Genomic DNA, 13512 nt, shown 5'->3' with positions numbered 1-13512 from the left:
CAGTTCCTCTCTCCCGTCTTCGGCATCAGCTGCACAGAGAATGCACCTCACTGTCACTCTCAGGTGCACGTTTCTGTCTCCACAGTCCCGATTGAAGCCCCGACTGCCTGCGTCTCTCGTGCCAGCCCTCTCGGGGTCCAGTGCTGTGCGCCCGGCTCATGTGGATCAGGCAGCGCGGCCTGGGGACTGGACCGAAGGACCGCACGAGCAGCGCTGAAGGACAGCGCGAGCTGTGGGCAAACTCGGCCGGAGCCCCACGCTGCCATACGGGTGACCTGGGGCGGCCTACTCTTCTAAACCTAACCAGCTGGCTTAACCACTATTGTATCCGGGGGGCCCTCAGCCCCGAGCATTAGGATTCAGCTTAGGGGGGCAAAGGATACCACTACCGGGATCCCCACAGGTACACGGTGAAGGGCCCAGGTCACCAGCGCTGTGGCTGGGGAAAGATGCAGATGCCACGGTGTGCTCTGAAGGCCACCTGCCAAGGGGCAAAGGGGTGCTGTAACCCCTCTCTAGGTGCTCCAAAATAGGCCCATCGACGAGACTGGCCTCTGCACTTCGCAGGAGTGTGCGCAGAGAAAAACGCACTACAAAGGGAGGCAGAGTAAGTGGAGCTGAAACTCTGGGCGCTCCCGGATGCAGGCCGAGCTTCCCTTCAAAGAACCACACTGATTCCTCTTTCATCCCCAGGCGGCCAGCCACACGCAGGGATCTGAAGCTGCACTAGTTTTGAAGTGAATATCTGGTCCAGAAACTCTCACGATCACAAATCCCTGGGACCCTCACTGCCGTAAAGGTCACAGGCATTACTGTTCTGTGTGCCAGAGAAGAGGGGCTGCTTCTGCCTGCTTCCCTCTCAAAAGGGCCGAAAACCCAGGCTGATGAGGTGTCCTTAGAGGCTGCTCAGAGCCTCCATTCTTGTGGTCAGAGGTGTCGCCAGATGGCAGAAATGCTCATTCCCCACAAGGCACAAACCCAACGTGGCAACTCCAAGCTCGTGACGTGGCCCCCAACAGCGCCAAGTGCCACACTGACTCCCCGCTCCTCAACAGAAGGAACCCCAGACGGGGGAGGACATATTCGGAAGCTCTCATCAGGAGAGGCCCGGGGCCACCGTCTCAGCAACGTAACCACAGTCCGTCGCTGGACCCCCTTGGCCTCTGCAACATAGCGGTGACAATCACGGGCCACACGAGGACTGGTGGTGGATGCCTTCCCGGGCACACTGAGGCACACTCTACACTGAGGATTTCTGTTCCTCCCTGGAACCACCTCCTTCTGCACGGATTACCACCTCATCCTCCAGAAGTGAAACAGCCTCAGGGAAACCAAATCCCCTGCCCCGGCTTGCAGAGGATCTGAACCCGTGACACACCTCAAAGGCTGAGCCCTTTCAACTGTACACCAGTTCCTCTCTCCCGTCTTCGGCATCAGCTGCACAGAGAATGCACCCAGGGACAGAGCGAACTCCCCTTGTGGAGAACTCCCCTTGTGGAGGCCCCAAGCGAAATGCAGCTTTCTCCACACAGTTTCCCATCCTGATCAGTGTTCAGACATCCCTGAAACATTCCTCCACGACACACAGGGACTACAGATGACGCGCGTACTGGAGATGTTCTGGAACGCTCTACAGCCGGACTTCTACTATGAAGGCAGGAAATAACCATTTGCTGAGCACTTACTAGCTGCTAGGTGATAAATGCTGGATGCTTTACATACATTATCTAATTTAAACTTTAAAACAAATCCCTGGGTTAAGTACTATAACACCCATTCTATAGATGGCAGAAACTGAGGCTCAGAGATGTTAAGAAACTTACAAGGTCACACAACTTATAGATGACAAGTGCAGAAACCAAACCGAGGTTTTTCTGACTCCAAGGTCTTAAAGTCATTCCCACTATGTTGCACTATCTCCCTCCTCAAATATCCCAGCTGCCACTTGTCAGATGCCTACTGGCTGCCAAGCACTTTACGTTTCTCATTTCATTGAATCCCAACCCCTTTTCATCTGGTGATGTCCAAATGTCCCAGCCAGCAGGTTTTAGTCACTGCACTCATGTTCCTATGTCTCCAGAGATGTCCTTGGCTGTAAGGTGGGGCCACACGGTTTCTAGAGAGTAAGAGAAGGCATGTAATGTGCTCTTTGTTGCACATGCTCACAGAGCAGTGTTAGTGCAATGTCAGAATCAGAGAGACAAACTGTGATCTCACACACACCATACAAGATCACGTTCATCCACTAATTGTTGACTGAGAACCTGCCATGCTCCTGGCCCCAAAAAAGGAGCAGAAGAAGAATCCAGAGTTGTGTTTATGCTCGTGGTGTAAAGCTCTCAGTGGCCTTGGGGCTGTTGTCTCTTGTCCTGGCGAGTCCACGTATCCCTCGTACTTCTCTACAGCACGGGCTGTGTTCAGACGGCACATCCGGGCAGCAACTTCCCAGAGATAATCTGGGTAAACATCTCCATCTGCTCTGCTGAGTATTTAGGTAATTTGGTTTCCACTTGCTTGCTAGTCTCCATTAAGTGAACAGGAAAAGTGGAATGTTTGCCTCTAAGCAAGGACCGAAGACCTTCTGAAAAGGCCTCAGAGTTACCCGACAAAATACACTGAGCTTCCACTGGCTGCAATCAGCGGAAAGACCATAAAGGAGAAACGAGTCCGAGACAGCAGCTGTTTGAATCTCAGGTGACAATAACTGTGACCACTTCATGAGTGCTTCCCTCACATTGCAATAAAACACCACTCTTATTTTTTTTAATTGCTGTAATTCACATACCATAAATTCACTCTTTCAGTGCGTGCGGTTCAGTAGTTTTTTGTGTACCCATTAGCAGTCACTCCCCATGTTCCCCAAATCCCATCCCTTAAGCCCTAGGCAACCACTAATCTACCTTCTCTCTCTGAATTGGCCTATTCTAGATAATTCATAGAAGTGAAATTTTCATATAAATCAAACACATGGCCCTTCGTGACTTAGCCTAATGTTTTCAAGGTGCATTTGTGTTTAAGATGAGGAAACTGAGGCACAGAGGAATGAAACCTGAGGTCACAGACTCACATGCTGACAGGGGCCAAGCAGGAGATACAAGGCAGGACAAGGGAGGAAGGCTGTGGTGAAAGTGCCAATACAGGAAGCAAACTGGGGAGCCCATGTCCTGGCCGGAAGGGAGGCCCCTAGGTCCCCCTTATCTGTTATGTGGGACGGTGGGCCCCACAGAGACACACTTCCCATTCCTTAAGAGAAGCCAAAACCTGAGCTTCACTAAGAAATTTCTCAATTTAAAATACCTTGCAATTCAGACCAACCCAAACAGGTCTACCAGCAGGACACAGCCCCTAGCTACGGGTCTGTAACCCCTAGACTGAGCAGTCTGTGGAGGGCCCCACCGCTACTTCCATCCAGCAGGGCTGGGCGGAATTCTGACCCACGCTTGCCTTCAGGCACTGGTGATAAAGTGTCTCCTTGCAGCAGCGAGAGGGTAGGCTCCAGAGCCAGGTCAAACTCAACAGTTAACCTCTATCTGATCACAGAGTGCCAAGGATCCCTGCCCCCTCCCCGGCAGGCAAAGGGCACATTATCCCACAACCACCCTCCCCAACTTGGGCTCTGATGCTCTCAGGGGCATGGCCTGGGCACCCTACATTTACTGGCTTCTGGAACTCAAAGTTCAGGAACACTAGGCACTGAGTCCATCCCTGGTTACCATGAAGGGCGCTGTCTCTCTGAGCCTGCAGTGGGGGGGCCCTGCCACCAGAGTGTGGGGCATGGCACCCCCAGCAGAGCGAGCAACCCCTGCAGTTACCCGAGTGCCTCCTAGCATTTCTCCTCCACACTACACTCTTCTGGAGAGCAGAGCCCGGGATCTTACCAACCTTTTCATCAGGACTGGTCAATGACAATATCCCCTGAAATCGAGGGCCCACCAAACCTGACACAGCCATTCTAAAATCTTAGCCTAAGTGCCTTATCCTTTAGCAAACTGTGTGGGCATGTTGGCGGGAGGCTGTGGAGGGAAAAGCTCTCCAGGACTGTGCACAGCAGGCTCACGTATTTAGCGATCAGATCTTAGGTCACTTAACCCAGCCTGCTCTTGAGATTCTAGAGTTCAAGGTTCTTTTGAGCCAGCATTCACATCTCTGCATTTTTAGTGTCTGAGAGTCCTGTCATCAAGAAAAAACGCCCTTCTCTTATTATGAATTTTAATCCTTCACTGGAAAACCATATGCATCACTGGCTCTGTCCAACTGAGCAGATGATTCTGGAAAACCAAAAGTGGCAGTTAAAAGAACCATGGAAATGCTTGAGTATGAAACTTCCTTTATTAAATATATGTGCTCTTCTTGGTAGGGAAAACCATTCACTGTAGTGGGGAAGCTTTTTGAGACAGAAGAACCTGGGTTTTTTATCCAGGTTCTAGCTATGAGACCTTGGGAAGAGTACTCAACCTCAAGGAGCTTCTGTTTCCTCGTCTGTGAAACGCCACCACCTAGCTTGTATTTTGAAGCCATGCAAAATAAAGAGATAAGGGGTGTGCAATGACCAAATGAAGGGAGGCTTCCACTATCAGGCAGATAGTGCTTTACACATGATCATTTTTTTAAAAATGATTACTGTTATGGATTGAATTGTGTCCCCACAAAATTTGCATGTTGAAGCTCTAAACCCCACTGTGACTGTGTTTGGAGACAGGGTCTACAGGAAAGTAATTAAGGTTAAATGAGGTCATAAGCCTGTAGTCCTGATAAAACAGGATTAGTGTCTTCATAAGCAGAGACACCAGAAAGCTCTTTGGTGAAGCACAAATAAGTCACTATCCCTAAGCAATCTGTGATACATATATTGAGGAAAATGTCAAACTGGGCACTCCCCATTCCAAATATGGCTGAAGAAGGCTAGAAACAGATTAGGGCCCTCTATACCACTGCTTCTCAGACTTTAATGTATACACAAATCACCCACGGATAGTATCAAAATGCAGATTCTGATCCAGAGGTCGGGGGTGAGGCTGGAGAATCTCTTTCTAACAAGCTCCCAGGTGATCCTGACGCTGCTGGTCTGTGGGCTACACTTTTGGGCAGCAAAGTCCTTAGACTGCAATGTTACTTCCCCACCAAAAACGGATGGTCATTCACTCATTAAGACACCAACTGTCAAATGCTGTGTCAAGTACTGAGGATAAAACAGGGTCTCTGCTCTTAAGGAGTCCATAGTCTAGTTAAGTTCCTAAGTTTCTCTGAATTCCACAAATCAAGGGCAATGTCGAATACAAAAAAAGAACCCCCTTAAAGACAAAACCCTAACAGCACAGCCTGCAGAGTGAAAGCACTTACATGTGCTATGCTCAAGGCAACAGTAATGCTGAGATGAACACCTCTATTCAAGGACTCAACAGATGATTCAAGCTATGAGGAAAATCAGACATTCCTGAGAACAGACTGGGTGACGGCCAAAATCAGGTGTCAATGTAGCTTCAAAGCCAATAAAACCCATGGACATGGAGCCATGTCGATACATCAGCTCTAAGTCTCCTACTCAGTACAGTGATACTCATCTTTAAGACTTGCTAGCACGTATTGAATGGAGCACTGGGTGTTATACACAACCAATGAATCATGGAACACTACATCAAAAACTAAGGATGTAATGTATGGTGATTAACATAATAAAATAAAATTAAAAAAAAAAAAAGACTTGCTAGCATTAGTAATAGCCAGGGCATAAACAAGCAGAAGTATGGAAATAGAGCAGACAAGAAAGTGGTGCTTGATGAGAGAAGCAGCTAGGTGGTTTGGGACATACCGAATGTTAGTGCTGAATGAGAGGGTCCTCTTAACACAGTCCAAACCCTTTAGGCGAGGAGGAAAGGAAAACCAAAAGCCGTTAAGGCAGTGAGTCTCACCTGGGGTGATTTTTTGCACTCCCAGGAGACATTTGGAGACATTGTCTGGAGACATTTTTGGTTGTTACAAATGATGGAGAGCTATTGGTATCTACTGGTAGAGATGAATGATGCTGCTAAAAATCCTACAATGCACAGGACAGCCCACCACAACCAAGACTTATCTGTCCCAAAATGTCCATCATGCTGAGGTTAAGAAACCCTGAGTGAAGCAATCTACCCAAGGTCAAAGAATGAGTATCACACCGTGGACTAGACTGGAGCTGTCCAACATTCTGCAGTGATGCAAAGGTTCTAAGACCTGTACTTCCCATTACGGTCGCCAACAGCCACATGTGGCTACTGAACATCTGAAGTATGGGTAGTGTGACTGAGGAACTTGATTTAAAATTTTTATTTTATCTTTAATAATTTATGCATAAATAGCCACGCAGGGCCAGTGGCTATCCTACTGGAGAGGGGAGGACTACAATCCATGTGTCCTGACTCCCAGTCTGGCATTCTTCCAAATTTCACAGCCTGATTCTTTCCGCTTTTTTTGAAATCACCCACCCACCTGACTTTATCACAAAGATTTGACTGGAAAAAAAACAAAAAACAAATGTAAAATAACAGCAGAAAATCTTAATGAATGAAACATTCCTAGTTGAACACCTTGTTTTGTACACTGGGAAATAAAGCAAAAAGTCAGATCATCGTTACACATACATATAGTAAGAGTGTAGAAGTAAGAAAGGTCAGATTATTCCTTCCACCTGCAGGGAAGGGTGATATGGCAGAGATAAAATAAACAGCCCTCTGAGTCTTGAGGTTTCGGACCTGATTCTCCACTTGGTCACTCAACAGTCCCTTTCACTTCTCAGAAGCTGGGTAAGAAATGAGGCAGGTCAACATCATTAGCATATGCTTATGCTTCCCACTTCCCTCCCATCACAGAGGCCCCTCTCTGATTTGCAGGTTTTGACGGAGTCCACACGGAAGACAAGCCGTGTGCCAGGCACTGTGCTATAGCACTACACATAACGCTTTGTCGCTTTATTCGCACGGCAGTCCTCTGGGGCACCAGGGCGGTTAGAGAACTTGGCCCAAGTCATACAGCCCGTCAAAAGCAAAGCTAGGACTCCTATTCTCCTGCGCTGCGCTAAGGGCCTAAAACTGGCTGGAAAGGCGTGAAGAGTCCCCCCAAAGAGCAGGAGCCCTGCGCAGCCAGGGCGGGGTCCTGGCTCTGGTCCCCACGCCCAAACCCAGGTGCCGGCGTCTTACTTCTCGATCTCCAGCGCTGCCACCTTCCGCTTTTCGTAAAGCTTGTCATTGAGGGCGCGCACGATGTTGGGCGTGAGCGGTGCGAAGTCTTTCTCGGGGTTCATGGTGGCAGCTCGGGCGCTCCCCGGAGCCCCGCGACTCCTCAGCCCGCGGCTGCCCGGGCGGCGCCGGGGCCGGGGGAGTCTGCGGCTCCGCGCTGCCTGCGGCGCCGGCTCATGGACCACGCCGCCTTGGGCCTGCCTGCCTCGCTCCGCCGCCACGCGCCGTCTCGGAACCCGGGCCTGGACCCAGCCCCCGCACACCTGTTCCCGGCCTCCCAACGGCTTAACGCGACCCGCTCCCACCCGGCACCCGCAGTGCTCAAGGGGCAGCGGCCATATTACCCGAATCACGTGACTCTGCAGCCGCTTCCGCCTTCCGCCGCGAGGACCCGCCCCTCGCCAGCCACGCCCCCGCACGCAGGCTGCAGGTGGGTTGCCCACGCCCCCGCAAGGCTCCACCTCCTCCCCTCACGCCCCCGTGTGGTTCGAGATGGGGTTGTGTGCGGCGCGTGTTCCGTGCACTCAAGTGCCCGCACGTGGTTGGCAAGGCGCGTGGTGGGCTTCTGTGTACGTTTGGGAGCACGAAGGGTCTCATGGAGCGTGACTTACTTAGCATAACTTACTAAATACTTATTGAATCCATTAGTTCATTTACTATTTAGTCACCAGTTTTGCATGTGGCAATGTTCCCCAAATTGGAGTAATACTGTCGTTAGTTTCGCCATATTCTAACCACCTGTACTGTAAAAAAAATTATTTCTCAAACCAACTTACTTTCAAAAATCTTACTTTAGTCTTATGTGCTAAAATCATGGCTGTGAATAGTTACATATGTTTTTAAAACATTAAAATAAATTCTTTAAAAAAATTTTTTTTTAAAGATTTTATTTATTTGACAGAGAGGGAGTGAGCAAGAGCAGGAACACAAGCAGGGGGAGTGGGAGAGGGAGAAGCAGGCTTCCTGCAGAGCAGGGACCCCAATGCGGGGCTCAATCCCAGGACCCTGGGATCATGACCTGAGCCAAAGGCAGACACTTAACAACTGAGCCACCCAGGCACCCCTAAAATAAATTCTTAATTAAAAACAATACTACCTGTCTACTACCTAAAAATCTCAGGTACCAACAGTGGCTGTCTCCCCACCATTTGGGACTCAGGAGAGTGTGTTTATCGTGCTTGAATACCTTAGAGGGCTGGGTTTTTTGTTTTTTGGTTTTTTGCGTTTGTGTTTTTTTTTAATGTGGCAAAATTTTAAAAGCACTTTATGGATGTATTGTGGCTAACAGGCAGATGCATCAGACAGAGTTCCTTATTGTAAGCTTCCATAGTGGACAGAGATCTTAGGACAAAGGCTGGACCACAGTGGAGCCCAAAGAGTATTAAATATGAGCATAATACATGACGGTACTTTTTCTAATGAGTGAAAAGTATGCATGTGAATCTGACAACAAAGTTGAAAATAGAGTCTTATCCTCAATTCATAGATCAGAATCTATGGGACACAAGTGAGGGGGTGTGGTAGGCAGAATTCCAATATGGCCCCCAAGATTCCCATCCCTTTGGGTACATACCCTGTATAGTCCCCTCCCCTTGAGTGTGAACAAGACTTGTAAATACAGTGGACTGTCACTCCAACAGTTATGTTATATAGCAGAAGGGAATTTGTAGATGTAGTTAAAGTCCCTAATCAGTTGACTTTAGTAAATAAAAAGGGAGATTATCCCGGGTGGGTCCAACCTAATCAGATGAGGCCTTAATAATAGTCAGAAGGCATTTGAAGCAGGAGAGAGATTCTCCTGCTGTCCTTGAAGAGTAAACAGTAACAAAAGTGAACTATCTCTGATTGGCCACATGGTAAAGACCTGAGAATGCCCTCTAGTTGCCAACACTGATCTCCTGAGGGTTGTCAGTTGCCAAGAAAATGGGGACTTCAATCATATGGCTGTAAGGAAATGAATTTTGTCAATACACCAGGGGAACTTGGAAGTGGATCTTTTCCTAATTGAGCTTTCAGATGAAGATGCAGCTGGCTGGCATCTTGATTTCAGCCTGTGAGACCCTGAGCCAAGAACCCAGTTCAGTCCATTCTGGACTTCTGACCCATGGACACTGTGAGGTAAGAAACTTGTGTTGTTTTAAGCTGCTGGATTTGTGGGAATTTGTTATGCAGCCATATGAACAAGTACAAAAGCTAACCCAAAATTCAGTAAGTCATGGAGGAATTGTGTCTAGAAAAATCTGTGAAAAAAGTGCTTTCCTTTACCAGTAGGGTTTTCACAGCTTTTAAAACCTTTGCCAGCACAGTCCAATGAATGAAGGTGGGTGGACCACCAATCTGAAACTGCTCCAAATTTAGATCTGTCTCCAGAAAAAATGTTTTGCTTAGTAGTTTCCTCCTCTTACCTTGATTCCAGGTGGCACCAATAAGGACGTTTCCAAATGTCTTTGCCAAGTTTATGTCTTTAGGATTTTTGATGATGGTTGATGCAAAACAATGAAAAAAATTAAGTCAATGGGAATGATTTGGACCTATTTCTCTGGTGTGTATTCACTTCCACTGGACCGTATCTAATATAATATTTCATCTGTTTCTTTTGCTGTTTGGTTTGGCTTTTTCTTAAAGGTGAACCGAATTTCCCAAGGGTCATAGTGAGATAGTTTTTAATAATTGAAACAGTAATGTTTTGACCAGAAGGAACTCTTTTTCTCTTGAAATCACATTCTGGACTAGGTTGCTAAGAAACCAGTTTTTTACTCAAGGCCCAAACCAATGCTTTGTCCTACCTTTAGTTCAGAAATTCCTTGGGGGGGAAGAAAAGGTGGTTTCTTTTCTCTGATCTCTTGGAAAATGCCAACTAATTAAGGTTATTTATGCATTCCTGGACTGGCTGTGGGGTTAAGAAAGCCCAAGGCCACCGTTGCCTTCTCCACGTGCTCACTCCTCTGACCCTGGTGACCAGTCCTGGCCAGGCGGGCCACACTCAGACACTTCTAGGCTAGGTGGTCTGCTTTGCTGAGAATGTATCCTTAGAGGGAAATTTCCACTAGCTTGTGTCAGAGTGTTCATTTTCACCAAGCTTCTCCCCCAGGCCTCTGGTGAAGTACTTGGCAATCCCAGGTTTGCCAAAATGAAACAATTTTGTTGTTGTCTTTTTGAGGTGGAGGAAGTATGAGAAGGACCTCAAGAGAAGAGATGTATCATATCTCAAGTCCTCCTGGAGAGGTGTTCCTGCTGGGGCAGGGTCTGAGCTGAGCTTCGGTCCCAGGGAGAAGGCCTGCTTCCTCACTCCAGACCAGGAGGCTTTGGGCTCTAGACTCAGTGGCTTAGGGAGAGCTGGAGTAGGGCTGAGGTAGGGGAATTGGCCCTGGCCACCCGGCACCACTTGGCTGGTGGTGACACTTGGGAAGTGGCCAGGGTCTAGGGTCCTCCTGGAGAGCAGCAGGGCTGTGGGTCCCACAAAGGCTCAGCTTCCACAGTTGCCTTTAAGGCAACCGCTCTTAGCTGCAGAGTGCGCATCATCCCCTAGAGATGCCTTAAAATGCACACGCTGATCCAGGAGGTCTGGGACAGCCCCAGATCCTGCACCCCTAGCACGTCCGTCCCAGCTGGTGCTGGGGCAAGGCAGTTGCGGCTTCACAGCTGTGCTGGGCAGCGTGCTCCTCGGACCCGTAGCAACGGCCTCACGGGGAACCTGGCCGAAACGCAAACTAAAGCTACTAAATCAGACCCTCTGAGGATGGGGCCTGACGGCCTGTGGGGTAGCAAGCCCTCTGGGTGATTTCGGTAGATAACAGAAGTTGAAAAGCCCTGCTTTCATCAGACTCTGGGCGTTTGCTAGTCGTAGCGCGTGCTCATGGATCTCCGCATCCTCTCAGATGGCTGTGCGGTGTGCTCTTTGCTCATTTAACCATCTGGAAAATCTGCATCTAGTTTTTGCCTTATGTCCGTTAACAGCATCTTTAGTGGCTCCGCAGATCGACAATTACGTGTAGGTCTGCAAATACTTTAGCTGAGCGCAGGGTCTACTGGGCTGAGAGTTGGGGGGAAGGTACAAAAGGATGAGAAGAATCTCCCTCCATTAAACAAACAAACAAACAAACAAACAAACAGGAAACCACACCTCTAAAAAGCAATAAGGGCTTCTTAAAACACATAAGGTTTCTGTGTTTTAAGACGTAGGACCTCTAAAACACAATAAGGGTTGCTGGGCCACACCCCTGGAGCTTCTGACTCTGCAGGTCTGGGTGTGCCTTGAGGATGTGCATTTTTAATGCATTCCTTGGGGAATGCTGCAGCTGCTGGGCCAGGGACCATTCTTCAGAACCCCCTGTTGGGAGCACTCGTCATCTCCTTTCATGCTTTCTCCCTCTCTGGCAGGTAGGCTGTTGGGGATGCCGAGGGGGGAGGAGGTGGCGACAGGGGACCCTCAGGCGTGAGCGTGCAGAAGCAAATCCACTCCAGGGCCGGTCGCAATCATCTTTATTTCATCAGGTGGCGCCAACAGGTAAGTGGTCCTATTATTATAATTATTTTTTTAAGTGGTCCTATTAACACACGTTGCAGGACCCAGAGCCTGAGTCTGGGCTAAGGCAGATGTCCCACTCCTCCTTGGAGGTGGTGCTTCCCTGGTGCTTTCCCTCTTAAGAAAGGCACTGACTTAGACCTCACCCTTCCTGTACATACAGAATGGCTGCAGTTTAACCACATCAGATTGCGGTGTGGTCCTCCCTTGGAAGTAGATCCCTGACTCCGTTGCAGCATTAATGGCCAGGTGGGTGTAGGACTTGTAGCATTGGTTCTCAACACTGCTGTACAAGTTTGGAAGAGAAAAGGATGCCCACATCCCTCCCCAGACTAATTAAATCAGAATGTGAGGTGGAAGGGTCTGGAGCAGAACTGGCCGATTGGGACGTGCAGACAGGTAGGCAATCGCTGTGCTACAGGCTGACTGCTCTGCACAGGGCTGGGCTTGGGAGTGGGGGACTGGGGGCTCCGCATTTCTCCGGGACCCGGCCTTCAGCGAGAACTTTCTGTGGGGAACAGATACAGGATTCAGAGATGGAGGGATCATCCCCGGCCCCTGGCCCTGCAATAATGGTGCAGGTGTCATCCATTATCATTTTGAAAATAGTGTCTTATTTGGCTTTTACGTGAAAGCAGAATAAAATATCATATCAAAAGAGAGTCATGTCTAAGAGCTCTTTAAACCATTATGGATTTTTAAAAGGCACTGTGGGGGCCCAGTGTCATGCGCTAAGTGCTATCTGATAGGAGGTCATGAGTGTGATATCTATGTCATCTTATTAAAAATGGGGATTATTCCTTGAGCTTTGGGGATATGATTAGAAACTAAATTCAGGGACTTGCCCTTGTGAAGTGCAACATAGCTTTTTTTTTTTTTTTTGTAGTTAGCATGTGTAATATGGAATATATATATATTTCATATATATATATTTGGAATGCATATAATATGGAAATAAGTGCCCTGATAATTGAAGGAGGAGATAAAACAGTAGCTGTAGAATTCTGACTATTTTCTCTGTTCTTCGCCAGGGTAGAATAATACATAGATTCGAAGGTTGAGGAGATGGCTTTCCATTGATGTAGCTGACCTTAGTTACCACTAAGGGGTGATTCCCTTCAGGTAATAAACCCATTTAACACCTGCTTCATTGCCTTCACTGGGAGGACAAGACACAATCAGCTTGCTGGTGATGGGCGTTTTGCTGCCTGACGGGTTTCCTTCAAAGGAGACGGTGATATTGTTGATCTTCTTGGGCCGGACGGAGTCTACAGCACGAACAGAGAAGGCTGAGTTCTCCACAATGAAGGAGAAGGTGACTGGATGATAGAAAATGTTCTTGAAGGGGATGACTATGTTGTACCCTGCCCGGATCAGGAAGGGACCTTGGGGCTTCGGGGGCAGAGCCACTCCGAAGAGGGGGATGATATACTCCCCGCCTGTAATCGATGACAGCATCAGGATGCCCTTGGTCTCACCCAGGTGGCTGGGCTCAAAATAGACCTCCACACTGACTTCCGTGCCTCCTTGAGCCCCTGGGGCTGCGTTAATGATCTTTTCCGTGTGGAAGTCTTGACAGTCGGTCTGAAAGAGGAAGAAATGCACTTGGTTCACAAGGGATCCCACAGAGCACACGGGCAGCTCGGGCCCATCCCCTGCCCGCCCACCTGCTCTCGGACATCAACTAACCTACGTTTGTGTGAGGCTGGGCAGGTCATTAAAAGTTGTGCCCTTATAAGTCCCTTGAAGAGTAGGTAATACTAATTATTATACCCA

General features: G+C 48.6%; 1 protein-coding gene across 1 annotated transcript in view; it reads right to left on the bottom strand.

The window, feature by feature from the left end:
- The window catches only part of VAC14 (VAC14 component of PIKFYVE complex), a 100081-nt gene extending 92529 nt beyond the window's left edge, over nucleotides 1-7552 (bottom strand). Inside the window, exon 1 of the mRNA XM_021703079.1 lies at nucleotides 7173-7552. Coding sequence (XP_021558754.1) covers nucleotides 7173-7276 — 104 coding nt within the window. The 5' untranslated portion in view covers nucleotides 7277-7552. The remainder of the gene's footprint in view (nucleotides 1-7172) is intronic.
- Between the last annotated feature and the right edge of the window lie 5960 nt (nucleotides 7553-13512).

Source organism: Neomonachus schauinslandi, chromosome 16 (assembly GCF_002201575.2).
Source record: "Neomonachus schauinslandi chromosome 16, ASM220157v2, whole genome shotgun sequence".
In the NCBI taxonomy this organism is placed as follows: Eukaryota; Metazoa; Chordata; class Mammalia; order Carnivora; family Phocidae; genus Neomonachus; species Neomonachus schauinslandi.
Note: the sequence above shows the minus strand (reverse complement) of the source record. Positions and strands in the feature narration are given on the sequence as shown.